This window comes from Cannabis sativa, chromosome 8 (genome assembly GCF_029168945.1).
Source record: "Cannabis sativa cultivar Pink pepper isolate KNU-18-1 chromosome 8, ASM2916894v1, whole genome shotgun sequence".
NCBI lineage: Eukaryota > Viridiplantae > Streptophyta > Magnoliopsida > Rosales > Cannabaceae > Cannabis > Cannabis sativa.
The window spans coordinates 24,690,347-24,706,615 of record NC_083608.1 but is presented as its reverse complement, the minus strand read 5'-3'; the positions used below and the strand labels follow the sequence as shown (position 1 = coordinate 24,706,615).

Below are 16,269 nucleotides of genomic sequence, written 5' to 3'. Positions count from 1 at the left end.
AAGTCCAAATTTCTTGCAAGTAAATCAATTACCATGGCTCTGAGGCCAGTTGTTGGAAATTATTTTACCAGGATCTTAGATCTACTCACAAGTATGTTTATTAACACCCTAAATATGAACTTTCTAAAACGATGAAATAAACACATATAAAGTTTAAGAAACCTTACATTGGGTGCAGCAAAATTAAATGACTCCTTCCGTTCAGATATCTAGCCCTTGATTCCTTTCTGTAGCAGAGCATTATCAATATCTGAACCTGGATCTCTTTCTCTGAATCTTTGATGCTAAAACTCCTTCTTGCTGAAAGTCTTTCTTCACGATCTTCCTCACTATGATTGAGGTATCACTTGCTGTGTGTGGGCACTATTCTCACACTAAGATTTTCGAAATTGAAGAGGGAAGGAGAAAGAGAAGGGTTGGCCAAAGATAGGGAGAGAGAAGGCTCAGTTTTTTCTGAATCAGAAGTGTGGAAAATTTAGTGTAATTTTCCTAAAGCCTTCACTATCTATTTATAGCATTCCACTAGGGTTAGGTTTGAATTATTTGGCATTAAAATAATGAAAATATCAGTTTAAATTTCCTACAAAAGTGGCTGGCCCTATACTAGTGGAGTTGGGCCTCACTTTTTGCAATTTTGCAGTTTTACCTTTTTTGCATCTAATTTTCTCAAAAACGCCAATTTTTTAATTCAACCATTTAAATGTCAATTCTAACTATTTAATAACTATAAATAATTATTAAATAATATTGTCATTTATCATATTTATTAATTGAACCATACAAAGTATCATAATTAACAAATATGCCCCTATAAACTCTTTCTTTACAATTTCGCCCTTACTTAGTGAAAAATTCACAAATAGACATAGTCTAATTTGAGAATTATAATTGATTAATCAAAACCAATTATATGAGTCTTACAAGCAATATTATCTCAACTAGTGCGGGGACCATGGGTCTATATAACCGAGCTTCCAATAAGTAGATCAAGAATTTAGCACTAAAATTCACTAACTTATTAATTCTTCGTTGAATCCACGCATAGAACTTAGAATTGCACTCTCAGTATATAGAATGCTCTATATGTTCCACCATATAGACACATCATTAATTATCCATTGTTATAATCCTAATTTGATCAATGATCCTCTATATGAATGATCTACACTGTAAAGGGATTAAATTACCGTTACACCCTACAATGTATTTATTCCTTAAAACACTTGACCCCGTATAAATGATATTTCAGCTTATGTGAAATGAGTACTCCACCATTTATGTTCGTTTGGTCAAGCTCGAAGGAGATCATCCTTTGCTTACTATTCGCCAGATAGAAGCTATAGATTCCATGTTTATGATAGCGCTCCCACTCAATTGCACTACCGTGTTCCCAAAATGTACGTATCACCCTGACCTAAAAGTAGGCTTAACTAACAAATCAAAGAACACGAATAGCCTTTCAAGATTGAGCCTAATCATAACAGGATTAAGAACATTTGATCTAGGATCAACTTGGCGATATTGACTTGAATAGATTTTACGGTAAGTTTAATTAAATCTAAGTCAAAGTTCAATATCGGTCCCTTCCGATGCATACTCCATGCATCCAACCTGAGCTTTACTTTAACCAATGCTCTGGAAAGAACATAGCACTTCTCCAAATGCAAGTAAACTCTGTTGTAGATTATCATATCAGTAAAACCCTATGTCTGATAAATCTAGGAAACTTTATTCACATAGTCATGTTTACTTTCCAATGTGTTGACAGCACAATAAACAGGATTAAGTATGTGAAAAGGGTTTCAGATGAATTTATACATTATGTACATATAATCATGAAATAAATCATGTGAACCATGCAACATTAAATGTTATTTCTGATCTATATTAATAAGTAAATCTGATTATATTGAAATGAGTTTTATTTAGGGCATAAAACCCAACACTTAAGACTTCACCAACAGGCTCTTGGGGAGCAGCAGCTGGTTCAGCAGGTTCAGCAGGTTGTTCAACAGTTGCAGGCAACTCTTGAACATCTTGATCTACTGGATTATCATTACCAACTTGTGGATCTTCAGTGATTGGTAATGGTTGTTCAACATTCGTTTGAACTACAGGAGTGTTAACCATTATCAATCTTGCCTTTGAAGTGGAAGGTTCTGAAGGATCTTTCTCAGGACCTAAGTCCTTTGATTGATCACTCCCACTGATCAAGGCATTCTCAAGAAATTTTGCATTCCTTGATTCCACAATTCTTGTGCTATGAGATGGACAATAAAACTTGTAACCTTTAGACTTTTCAGCGTACCCTATAAAGAATCCGCTTATGGTCCTTGGGTCCAATTTCTTCTCTTGTGGATTATATATTCTGACTTCAGATGGACATCCCCAAATGCGTACATGATTCAAATTTGGTTTCCAACCTTCCCATAATTCAAAAGGAGTTTTTGAGACTGCCTTTGTTGAAACTCGGTTTAATATGTACACGGATGTCTTTAATGCTTCAGTCCACAAGGATTTAGGAAGGTTAGAGTTGCTACTAAGCATACTCCGCACCATGTCCATTAATGTTCGGTTTCTTCTTTCTGCAACACCATTTTGCTTGGGTGTATCGGGCAAGGTGTAATGGGCAACAATCCCATTTTCTTCAAGAAACTTCGCAAATGCACCAGGTGCTTGTCCATCTTCTGTGTATCTACCATAATACTCACCTCCTCTATCTGATCTCACTATCTTAATTTGCTTGTTGCATTGTTTCTCTACTTCAGCTTTAAATATCTTAAAGACATCTAATGCTTCACTTTTATTATGAAGTAAGTAGATATACATGTAGCGTGAGTAATGATCTATGAATGAGATGAAGTATTTCTGACCATGTGACTCCATATCTGGACTACAGATATCAGTATGTATGTTTTCTAATATTTCAGAACTCCTATGGACATCAGTTTTGACAGACTTGGAGGTTTGCTTTCCCTTAATGCAATCCACACAAGTATCAAAGTTAGTAAAATCTAAGGTATTGAGTACCCCATCTTTTACCAACCTTTTAATTCTATCAATGGAGATATGTCCCAATCTCCGGTGCCACAATGTACAGGAATCCTCTTTCATAACACATCTTTTAGTGCCAGCGTGAACATGCATAACATTATTAGTGGTATTATTTTGTAAATTAAGGCAGTAAAGACCATCAGACAAAATACCATTTCCAACACATTCGAATATATTATATAAATTGAAATATTTGTCTGAAAATGTAAAGGAAAAACCAAAGGGTATAAGTCTTGAAACTGAAATCAAGTTTCTAGAGAAACTTGGTACATAAAAGGTCTTTTCTAACTTTAACATAAAACCATTACTTAAAACTAAATTGCATGTTCCAATAGCGTCCACATGTGAGCCCATCTTGTTTCCAGATAAGATGCTTTGCTCACTTGCCACTGGCTTCCTTAGATTTTGAATATCCTGCAAGGAATTTGTTATGTGAATTGTTGAACCAGAATCAATCCACCATGTGTTAAGATTAACATTAGCCATATTAGATTCATAACATACTAAGGAAATTGGATTACCTTTGTCATCCATCTATTTCTTGAACTGGCTGCACTCCTTTTTCGCATGTCCCTTTTGTTTACAAAAGAAACATTTGATGGAATCTTTCTTTATGGCAGCCTTGGGAGCCATGGGCTTTTTCCCTTTGTTCTTCTTGAATGGCTTGCGTTTCTTAGGTTGAGTGGTCAGGTGAACACTTTCTCCTTGCTCCTGTAGGAGCCTGGCTTCCTCTTGAACACACATGGTCATCAATTCATTGATAGTCTATTTTTCTTTATGTGTGTTGTAGGAAATTTTGAAAGGCCCATACTGTGGAGGAAGATTGTGAAGGATGTAATGAACCAGGAAGGTATCAGGAATGATAACGTCGAGTTTCTTCAAATGAGCAGTGATGTCCCTCATTTTAGAAATGTGTTCTCGAACTCCTTTAAGACCGGTGAGTTTTGTGGACGAGCACTCTTGGATGAGGTTGATGAACAAAGATTTATCTGAAGTGTCAAATTGCTCATCCATCCCTTTGATAAAATCTTTCACCTTCTCAGGTGGCTCCACCGATCCACGCATTCCCATAGGAATTCTGGACATAATGAACATGATGCATAGACGATTAGATTGCTCCCACTTTTCACGTAGTGCAATCTCAGCAGCAGTGCTAGTATCAGTGATAGCAGCTGGTTCATCTTTCCTTATTGCATAATCCATGTCAGTGCAAGCTAGGTGGAGAAGAACTCGTTCCTTCCAGATTTTGAAGTTGTCACTCCTAAGCTCAGGGATTTCACTAGTGATTTCAGCATATTTAGAGGTGGATGAAATAGCTGCAAGAATAGGATTACAAAAATTTAGATGTTAAAAGAATTGAGGCTTTAATGAATTCATGTTTTACCAATGTAGAAACATGATGAAGATGAAAATTTTATTAAATCTAAAATTGCATGTGGGCTAAATTTTAAATCTAATAAAATTATATGAACTTTATGATAGATCTAATGAAATATTTAATTTAAATTAATAGAGGAATGAAATCTATCTTTAATTAAAATTTGTGATAACACTATTAAATCAAATCCTCATAACTCCCTGTGGGGTAAATTAAGAGAATTTAACTTAATATATTATCCTAATTAATTATAAAAATATAATAAAATCCCTGTGGGGTAAACTTATTATATCCAAATAATTAATTACAAGTTTTGTCCATTAAGGTGAATTTTAATTAATATATAATTTTATATAATTAAAGATGCTGTGGCTACTCCCTAATTATTTAAAATTATATTTTCACTTTAGACATTAGGTATTGGGCTCTACCTAAAAGTAATTTCGTTATTAACATAGTAGACAATCACTGAGATTAGTGCTCCTAGTGTGGTCGTCCGAAGATCATTAAAAACTGTTCTAGATATGAGCATTTGTCCCAGGTTCATGTTTTCTTATGTCAAACCACAAAACTACTTACGTTTTATTCATATTTTATTCATTTTATAAAGTCTTATGAATATTTTATGAATAATTTTATGAAGTTCTATGAAACTTAATTGCTAAATAAAATATTCAACCTATCTTAATGTTTGAATATTTCTAAATATATCTAGCACTATAAAAGGAATTTATGTATAGCATTTAAATCATACATATCTAAATTAATTGCATTAAACATAAATATATCAAATAAATACAAAATAATACAATTAATGTATGATAATTAATTAAATGCGAATTCCTTAATATGAAATTAATGGCAGTTTTTTTTTTTTCAAAATTAATTTAGACAATAAATTGCATAAATTTGGTAATATATAATTAAATGCACAAATTAGCACAATTTTTACATGCCTAAATAAATCATGTAATAAATTACCAAATTAAACAAATTTCCATTTTCAATTTATACTATATATATATGTATTAAACAAAAATGGAAAATTAACTAAATGCAATTTATTGACTAAATTAATACTAAAATAGGAAAATAATTAATATTCCAAATAAATAAAAATTTATAAAAAATTCAGAATTTTTCCTTTTTTTTTTTTTTGAAAAAATGCATTGCGAAACGACATGTCGTTTTTGCAAAAGGCAAAAATGACACGTCGTTTTTTACATTCTGAAGTGTGCAGAAAACATACAAAAACGACATGTCGTTTACTATAAACGACAGCTGAAATGAAGCCTTTCAAACGACACGTCGTTTTTGACAAACGACACGTTGTTTTTTTGACAAATGACATGTCGTTTGCGTCGTCTTCTCCAGCCAAACCGGGTCCATTTTTACCCGTTTTTCTGCACGCGGGTCCGTCGAACCCTACCCAAATCCGATCGGAAATGGCGTTTCCGACGACCAAATTGCGTGTTTTCAAATGTAAATTGTTCTAAATCAAATAATAAAGAGATCCACGTAGATTTTATGCACGAAAACACGAAAAAATATAAACTTTAATATCACAAAGTTAATCGGGTCCGAAAAAGTTTTAACTGAAATTTTTTTCCATCTTTAAGTTTTTCAATGGATTTTCAATGCTTAAATCGATCTATAATACTATACGAATATAGTAATGTATATAGAATTCGAAATAAACACTAAAAAATAAAAATGAAAAATAGAAAAAATAAACTTTAACCGATAACTTTATGTTATATATATATGCATGTATCACATAAATGAAAATGAATATTATGATTATTATTATGCGATAAAACATATATATAATATACAATATATATATATACATATACGTAAATATACCGATAAAAATATATATATACTGTAGGAGGTACGTGTATGTATTATATATATAAGTTTATGAATAAATGTATATATGTATATGTGTATACGTATGAATTTTATATATATATATTTGGGATTATATGAATATGAGTATATATATACGAACCGAACATAACAAATATATATATATATGAACAGTATATGTATGTATATATATATATGAAACTCAAATAAAATCAAGGCAGAGATAAATCCGCTCTGATACCAACTGTTAGACTATAATATAGTGTATGTAATATAGCATATATAAATGATATGAAATGCGGAAAAACAATTGTAATCATATCTATAATATATGCAATGAAAGGATCAATATACCTCCAGCCATTGATCTTTGAGCTTCAATCCCTACGATAGCTTCGGTATTGGAGTTCGGGCTTCCTCGCTCTCTCAACTCTCTTTAGATGGAATTTGCTGAATGAATTCAGAATGAGTGAGGAGCTCGGGGACCGAGACCCTATATTTATAGGTGAGATACTCCATCAGTATCTGCGCCACATTAATTGTCAGAATATTTTGACAATTAATTCAAGAAATCAAATCAGGTAATGAATATAGAAATCTGACCATATATAGAATATTACATAATTGATTTTGTCTAGATTCAATGAATATAAAATATTCATTTATCAGAAAATCAATTATTTATTTATTTCCTTAAATAGAAAATCATTTCCTTAATTAGAAAATAATTTCCATAAATAAAATATTCTAATAATGTATGCTTTATGAAAACTTCGCACAAATTACTTGAGGCTAGCTCAAGTGGCCATAGGAGGGTGCGTGTGTGTTGGAGGTCTTGGCTTCGAGTCCCAAGTTATGCATTGTGTAACAACCTAATTTGAAAATTAATGTATTCAATAATTATATTTATAGTTATATAACAAAATTCTTAATTTAATATGTTTTTTTAGATTTCTATGTTAACTTTAATAGAATATGATATTACTTAACAGAATATTCTTTCTTAATTTTATAATATTATTATATATTTCAAAATAAAAATTATATAGATGTTTTATATAAAGAAATTTTAATTTAAATTTAAAATATTATAGATCTTTTTAATAATATTTTTAATTTTATTTAAATTAAAATAAAAAATAATTATATAGATATTTTTAATTTTATTTAAATTAAAGTATATACATGATCAAGTGTATTGAGGATTTGTAATCAAGTGTATTAAATTATTTAAATTGAAGAATATAGTAAACTATAATATGTGCATTATCAAATATGTTACTTAATTAAAGAAACTTTAAAAATTAAAAAAATACATATACATAATTACATTCAAATGACACACTATGTAACAATGGCTAAATTTTTTTTCTTAAAGATTAAAATCTTAAATCCCATTTCAAAAATTAAAAAAAAAAACATTACTTAATTTAAAAAAAATTAAACATACATGTATTGCACTTAACATCACCTTATTGAACCTAATTAAAAAGAAAACTAATTATACGTCTATTGCACATAACATCAACTTAATATTATATAAATATCTTATTCAGAAAATATTCATTAATACTTATTTGTTTTAAGAAAAATTTTAGTAAATGGTCCCAAATCATAGGACTATGGTAGTAAATGTCCTCATTTCAAAACTTGTAGCAAAATAGCATTTTGAGATTATTTATTATTTATATTATCTTTTGCCACATAAAAAAATTAATATTTTTTTTTATATTTATTTTAGAATTAGAAAAAAAATTACTTAAAAATTATGGTATATCTATATTAGTTTTGTTAAAATCTTTTTTTTTTATTTAAAAGTTATATCGATTTTTATAATTTTTTATGAGTTATTGTGGGTTGTTAATAAATAGATTTTGTTGTACAGTATATTTTCATTTTATTGTATAATATATTATTATTCTTTGATAATATATTTTTTTTTATTATGCTATGTATAATACTAGTATATAATTTTGTTTGCATAATACAAATATTTTAATGTATGTATATAATTTTAGAATAATTCTATAGTGATGACTATATCTTTGTTTCTATATACATATAATTTTTTAACCATTTATCTATATGACTTTTCAAAGTGAACATTGTGTAACATGTATTTGTCTGTAAGTTACTAAAATTTTTATTTTGAAAAAAAAAAATAACAACTAATCAAATTTAACTTTATATTTTTTTTTCTTTAACAAAACCAATTTTTAATCATCATCATCTTATATAACCAATTTTTAATCATCATCATCTTATATAGCCAATTTTTCCATTCCCCCTTTTTCATCATCAGCATCACCTTCAAAATTCAAATCAGTGCCCTTTTTCCATTCTCCCTCATCCTTATAGCCTTCTAACATCTATATATTTATATAATTCTATTGTTAGGATTAGTGATGTGGCATGATATATGGGCTTTTTTTTTTTTGAATGGAAATTTCATCTTATTATTGAAATTAAACCCTTACATCCGCTACCAAACAAAGCAGCAACTCAGTTGGAACAGTCTCCAAACTGCAAGTACAATCAGGATATAATCTAGCAGCTCTAGCAAACTTATGAGCTACTACATTAGCTGATCGCTTAACAAAAGACACAACAACATTATTAAGAGAAGCAAGCATAGTTTTACAATCTTGAATGACACTACCAAACAAGGATATCATATCGATGGAACTATGAATAGCTTGCACCACACACAGAGAATCGGTTTCGATGTAAACTTGAGGCCATTGATTCTCCTTCAACCAACTCAATACCTCCCGAATGCCTATTGCTTCTGCAACAACCACCTCCACTTGGACCGCTGTGTATTTCATGTTGGGTTTTATGCCCTAAATAAAACTCATTTCAATATAATCAGATTTACTTATTAATATAGATCAGATTTAACATTTAATGTTGCATGGTTCACATGATTTATTTCATGATTATATGTACATAATGTATAAATTCATCTGAAACCCTTTTCACATACTTGATCCTGTTTATTGTGCCGTCAACACATTGGAAAGTAAACATGACTATGTGAATAAAGTTTCCTAGATTTATCAGACACAGGGTTTTACTGATATGATAATTTACAACAAGAGTTTACTTGCATTTGGAGAAGTGCTATGTTCTTTCTAGAGCATTGGTTAAAGTAAAGCTCAGGTTGGATGCATGGAGTATGCATCGGAAGGGACCGATATTGAACTTTGACTTAGATTTAATTAAACTTACCGTAAAATCTATTCAAGTCAATATCGCCTAGTTGATCCTAGATCAAATGATCTTAATCCTGTTATGATTAGGCTCAATCTTGAAAGGCTATTCGTGTTCCTTGAATTGTTAGTTAAGCCTACCTTTTGGTCAGGGTGATACGTACTCTTTGGGAACACGGTAGTGCAATTGAGTGGGAGCGCTATCATAAACATGGAATCTATAGCTTCTATCTGGCGAATAGTAAGCAAAGGATGATCTCCTTCGAGCTTGACCAAACGAACATAAATGGTGGAGTACTCATTTCACATAAGCTGAAATATCATTTATATGGGGTCAAGTGTTTTAAGGAATAAATACATTGTAGGGTGTAACGGTAATTTAATCCCTTTACAGTGTAGATCATTCATATAGAAGATCATTGATCACATTAGGATTATAACAATGGATAACTAATGATGTGTCTATATGGTGGAACATAGAGCATTCTATATACTGGGAGTGCAATTCTGAGTTCTATGCGTGGATTCAACGAAGAATTAATAAGTTAGTGAATTTTAGTGCTAAATTCTTGATCTACTTATTGGAAGCTCGGTTATATAGACCCATGGTCCCCCCACTAGTTGAGATAATATTGCTTGTAAGACTCATGTAATTGATTTTGATTAATCAATTATCATTCTCAAATTAGACTATGTCTATTTGTGAAATTTTCACTAAGTAAGGGCGAAATTGTAAAGAAAGAGTTTATAGGGGCATATTTGTTAATTATGAAACTTTGTATGGTTCAATTAATAAATATGATAAATGACAATATTATTTAATAATTATTTATAGTTATTAAATAGTTAGAATTGGCATTTAAATGGTTGAATTAGGAAATTGGCATTTTTGAGAAAATCAGATACAAAAGGTGTTAAAATTGCAAAATTGCAAAGCCCAAGGCCCAATCCATTAAAGGCATGGCCGGCCACCTATTGTAGCATTTTAAATTGATTTTTTCATTATTTTAATGCCATATAATTCAAATCTAACCCTAGTGGAATGCTATAAATAGATAGTGAAGGCTTCAGGAAAAACACACTTTTCTTCAGACTTTCTGAATCAGAAAAAACTGAGCCTTCTCTCTCCCTATCTTTAGCTGACCACTCTCTCTCTTCTTCCTTAGAATTTCGAAATCTTTAGTGTATGAGTAGTGCCCACACACATCAAGTGATACCTCAATCATAGTGAGGAAGATCGTGAAGAAAGATCATCAGCAAAGGAGATTCAGCATCAAGGATTCAGAGAAAGAGATCCAGGTTCAGATATTGATAATGCTCTGCTACAGAAAGGAATCAAGGGCTAGATATCTGAACGGAAGGAGTCATTATATTCCGCTGCACCCAATGTAAGGTTTCTTAAACTTTATATGTGTTTAATTTATCGTTTTAGAAAGTTCATATTTAGGATGTTAATAAACATACTTGTGAGTAGATCTAAGATCCTGGTAAAATAATTCCAACATTTCATCCTTCCCTCAATCAACAAACCATCAGAGTTTCTAGCCACCATACCCAAGCCGAAGCTCCTCCCATCATTAAAGATTGTCGCGTCGACGTTTATCTTGACACTAGTACCGTCAGGTGGTGTCCACTGCTCTCCCACATCAGCAGCCGTTAGAATCGGCCACGATGAATCCGAAGATACTTGAGCAGATTTCCATTGGTCAAGATAGCGAAACGCATACGCAACAACGTCTTCAAAAATAAATGGTTTCTTGTTCCACACCAGGTTCTTCCTGGCTCCCCAAATAGCCCAACACACGACCACAATTCTGCAATTTACAGCAGCAGAGTTGTTGCGAAAAGCCACACTGCACAAGTCAAAGAAACTAGCGCCAGGAGTGACAGATGTACCGATTCCAACACGGTCCCAGCATTTGCGAACCTCACGGCAAGTGACTAAAGCATGGAGTATAGTTTCATGTTCATTGTGACAAATCGGGCATAAAGGACTTACATCGACACGCTTAGTACGCAGTTGAACCACCGTTGGCAAGCAGTTATTACAAGCCCGCCAAACCAGATTTTGCATCTTCGAAGGAAGCTTCAGCTGCCACAACTTACGCCAAAAAACATCTCCAGCATCATCAAACCAATTTCCTTTCAACTTTTGCAAGAGAGCATAGGCACTTTTAACAGAGAAAGTGCTAGAGTTCTCTTTGGACCAAACTAAATGATCAAAATTTTGAGTAATGTTTAGTGGAATGGTTTTGATCAAAGTACGGTCTCTTTCCTCAAAAAGGTCATTTAAAATGTCATCTTCCCAAGTTAGCTCCCCTGTTTTCATAAAGGAGTTGACAGTAGCATTAATCAAGGACGGGTGGGAAGAAATAACCTTGGGATTTTCTTCATGTGGAAGCCAAGGCTCACCAAGGATCTGAATTTGGCTACCATCTCCCACACACCATCGAATTCCATGTTGCAAAAGCGACTGAGATTCCAAGATACTTCTCCACACAAAACTCAGGTTCGAACCCAATTGAGCATTAAGAAAATTACCATTAGGGAAATACCTTGCTTTGAACAAACGAGAGGCTAAAGACTGAGGACGAGTAAGCATACACCACCCTTGTTTTCCAAGAAGGGATAAGTTGAAGTCTCGGAGATTACGAAACCCCATGCCTCCTCCTCTTTTATGAAAACAAAGTTTGTCCCAAGCCATCCAGTGAATGCCTTTGTTATCATCTTGTGAAGTTTTCCACCAAAACTTACACATTGCTCTTTCAATATCATTGCTAATCTCAAGAGGAAGTAAAAATACATTCATAGCGTAACTAGGGAGCGCTTGAACGACCGATTTTATAAGAACCTCTTTTCCTCCTTTAGACAGAAACTTTCCTTCCCAACTCTGTAATCTTTTCTTCACCTTATCTCGTAAGAAACCCAACACTGAAGTTTTGTTTCTACTCATTGTACTAGGTAATCCCAAGTAAAAACTACCTTCATCGGCCACGACCATATGGAGATAATTGTAAATCTGCATTTGGATAGGATGATCGGTGTTGAGACTGAAGAAGATAGAGGATTTTGCAAAGTTGACTTGTTGACCCGAAGCACTCTCGAACTTATGAAGTAATTCTTGAATTCGTTGAGCTTCCTGAAGTGTTGCTTTACAATAAAGGTAGCTGTCGTCGGCAAAGAGCATATGAGATATTCTTGGTGCACCATTAGCAACTTTACAACCATGTATCCACCCATTTCTTTCATACTTATAAAGTAGGGATGATAAACCCTCTGCACAGATAATGAACAGATAAGGAGACAGAGGATCCCCTTGCCTTATGCCTCTAGAAGGGCATATCAGACCAACCTCATATGCATCATGAATTACTTTGTACTTGGCTGTCGAAACACAAGTCATGATTAGACGAATCCAATTTTCCACAAATCCCATCTTTCTCAACATTGCTTCGAGAAAAGGCCATTCAATCCTATCATATGCCTTACTCATGTCAAGTTTAAGTGCCATGAAACCCGTCTTCCCTTTTCTTTTTCGTTTCAGGTAGTGAAGGACTTCAAAAGACACCAACACATTATCAGATATTAAACGGCCCGGCACAAAGGCACTTTGAGAATCAGCTATTATCTCGCTCATAAACGGCTTCATCCGGTTGGTCATGACTTTAGTGATCACTTTGTATAAGACATTGCACAGAGCTATCGGACGAAGATCTTTCATATGTTGCGGGTTTTTCTTCTTTGGAATTAATATAATATTGGCTTCCCCACATCCATCTTCAAGGACACCATGCTCAAAAAAATGCTGCACCGTTCGAGTAACATCCCTTTTGACAATTTGCCAACATTTTTGATAGAAGGCAGGGGTCATGCCATCAGGGCCTGGACTTTTGTCTGGATGCATTTGAAAAACAGCCTTCCTCACCTCCTCTTCCGAAACAGGCTTGGATAACTCTTCATTCGCATGACTCGGAACAATAGCCGAAACACTATCAATTACCTCCTGGCAGTGTGTGTTAGCAGTGGCAAAAAGAGAGGTATAATAAGAATTGATCACATTAGCTAGCCCATTATTCCAATCAACCCAGGTACCATGATCATCCTTAAGTTGTAAGATAGTATTGTGCTGTTTACGGCTACTAGCTGTTTTATGAAAATACTTACTATTTTTGTCTCCACCTTTTAACCAAAATTGCTTGGCTCTTTGCTTCCAAAATGTCTCCCGCTGCTCGAGGACTTCAAACAACCGGTTTCTAGCTTCAGCATATTGCTTGACCGACTCAGCATCCATCTTAGGCTTTAAAATAGACATGGTTGTTTTGCATTGTTTGATTCGAGCCTTGAAATCTCCAGTTATTTCTTTCCCCCACCGAGCTAGAACCTCCGCACACATGCTAATCTTACCCGAAGTACTATCATGAGATTGAGTATCCCAACAATCTTGAACAAGCTGATAACACATGGGCTCAGAAAGCCAAGCATTCTCAAAACGAAAGCGACGAGGAGTACGAAAAGAGACCCTTACAATCAGCTCTAGAAAAATTGGGCAGTGATCCGATGTTGAAGCTTCCAAATTCGTTAAACAAGCTTCTGGAAACAGAGTACGCCAAGAATTAGTGACCAAAGCTCGATCAAGACGCACCTCGATCCATTCTCTAGTACCTCTAGCTCTTTCCCAAGTGAAAGGGTAGCCCAAGAGCTCCAAATCTTCCAAACCGCATTCATCTAAACAACTTTGAAAGCCTTGTAGTAACCATTGGGGATACGGACGACCCCCTTTTTTGTCTTCTTGACTAAGGACATTGTTCAAGTCTCCGATTACACACCATGGAAGAGTCGAGTTCCTTGTTAATGTCTTCAAAAGAGTCCATGTTTGCTCTCTTTCGTTTCGGTTGGGCTCTCCATAAACTCCTGTTAGTCTCCACCAACTTCCATCAAGTGTAGCAACTTTTATGTCAATATGGTTCTGGGAAAACCCAATAAAGATCCCTCATCTTTATTTTTCCAAAGAAAAGCCAAGCCTCCACTAAGCCCGTGGGCTTCCACAACAAAAATTCCTTTATAACCCAAAGCCCGTCCCACCCAATTAACTCGATCTTTTTGACATTTTGTTTCACACAAAAAAAAAAATTAGGTTTCTTATGAGAAATAATTTCTTTTAGGAATTGATAAGTCCGTTGGTTCCCAAGCCCCCGGCAATTCCAGCTCAAGACATTCATAATGCTTGGCGGGCCTGGAAACCAGAACCCGCCCCATTCAAGTTTTTTGGACTCCCACTCTCCACTGTTGGCATGCTTACATCTTGGTCTAACATTTCAAAAATGCCATTATCATTTGAAATTCTGCCCAGCCCAATTGAAGAAAGATTCGACCCATCCATTTGGTCCACCACACTCTCACCTAACCCCTTTTCCACATTAGTTCTCCTTCTTTTGTTTTCCACAACCAATAAAGCATTATTACTTAAAATATCCTCAGATGCCACATCATTCCCACCTTGAATTGACTTATCCTTAGCCTTAGGATCTTTTTCCAATAAATGAGAAACATCCCCACGTATAAGCTGTCGAGGATTGCCAATATTATGTAGATTGGCAATCAATCCTTGATTACTCTCTTCCCCATTAATATTCCTTGATACGCCTGCCTGTGAGCTCTCTCCTCCACCAGTCACGGGGCCTCTGTAACTCGCACCAGATCGGAGCCATGGTGATCCGATGGTATGCTGTCTCCTCCGTGGCGCCGCCTTTAGTGAAAGATCGAACATTTTCTTAATCACCTTTGCAAGGGTGTCGAATAAGCGATCATAGAACCGCTCTGAATGCCCCAATACTCCACAAATAAAACAGAAGGTGGGTAAGTCTTCATACTTAAATTGGACTGTGCACGTCTGCCCATTTTTCCTTTCCAAAGTCATCTTTTTCTTCAATGGCTTTTCTACATTAATAGTGGTACGAACTCTAAGATAATCTCTCCAAACACCTGTGAAATTATTAGGGTCTGATTTCACAAAAGTACCAATATAATTTGCCATATGCTTCAGAATGTTTTCGGACATAAAACCAGTTTTCATGTCATGGCATTGAATCCAGACGTCCAAACGGGTAAGACTAATCTGTATAGGATTCTCCCCCGGTTTCACCCTCTCAAAAATCAAAGGAACACGATCAAAAGTCCATGGACTACCATCGATAACTCTTGTAATACCAATCTCATGATAGAATTGAAATAAAAAATGATTCGGGTCAAGTTCTTTAACGTACAAACCTCGGTTCGGTTGCCACAGGGAAGCCATTCTGTGTTGCATGGCTTGACAGTCAATACTGCGTTTTGTAAGGAAGCGCCCCACCAAACACCACCGATCATCGATCTCCGATAAATCACCATCATCATCATCTAATACCAGCCTGTCGACATCCTCTTCAAACAGCACATTCTCGTTATCACTCATTTTTCTTGCCTGGACTGCTACTAGGATTCGTAGCGAATATAACACCACCGTAAAAATCACCACCGTAAACAAACAATCACCACCGTAATATGACTGTGAAAACAATCACACACAAACAAGCCTAACAAAACTTTCCAACCATGACAAAAGTCAAGACATAAATCAACCCTGCTTAATTTTTTTAATCATATCTGAATGTAAATTATTGCTCCAAAAGGAGAATCAATTTATGGGCTTTCTTTTCAATTCTCTATTTTCTAACATTTTTCTTGCCTGGACTGCTACTAGGATTCGTAGCGAAT

General features: G+C 34.2%; 1 protein-coding gene across 1 annotated transcript; it reads right to left on the bottom strand.

Annotated features, from left to right (window-relative positions):
- Positions 1–8,565: 8,565 nt before the first annotated feature.
- On the bottom strand, positions 8,566–15,967 carry LOC133030501 (uncharacterized). The gene is made up of 4 exons (XM_061103264.1): positions 14,816–15,967; positions 11,047–14,482; positions 8,782–9,119; positions 8,566–8,673 (listed from the first exon to the last, which is right to left on the bottom strand). The coding sequence occupies exons 1-4, from the start codon at positions 15,965–15,967 to the stop codon at positions 8,566–8,568; spliced, it is 5,034 nt and encodes a 1,677-aa protein (XP_060959247.1).
- Between the last annotated feature and the right edge of the window lie 302 nt (positions 15,968–16,269).

Coding starts and splice junctions, on each gene's coding strand:
- LOC133030501 (XM_061103264.1), bottom strand. CDS start 15,967: ATGAGTGATAACGAGAATGTGCTGTTTGAAGAGGATGTCGACAGGCTG. Junction 9,120..11,046: donor GGTGGCTAGAAACTCTGATG/GTTTGTTGATTG, acceptor TGAAATACACAG/CGGTCCAAGTGGAGGTGGTT. Junction 8,674..8,781: donor TGCTTTGTTTGGTAGCGGAT/GTAAGGGTTTAA, acceptor ATAAATATATAG/ATGTTAGAAGGCTATAAGGA.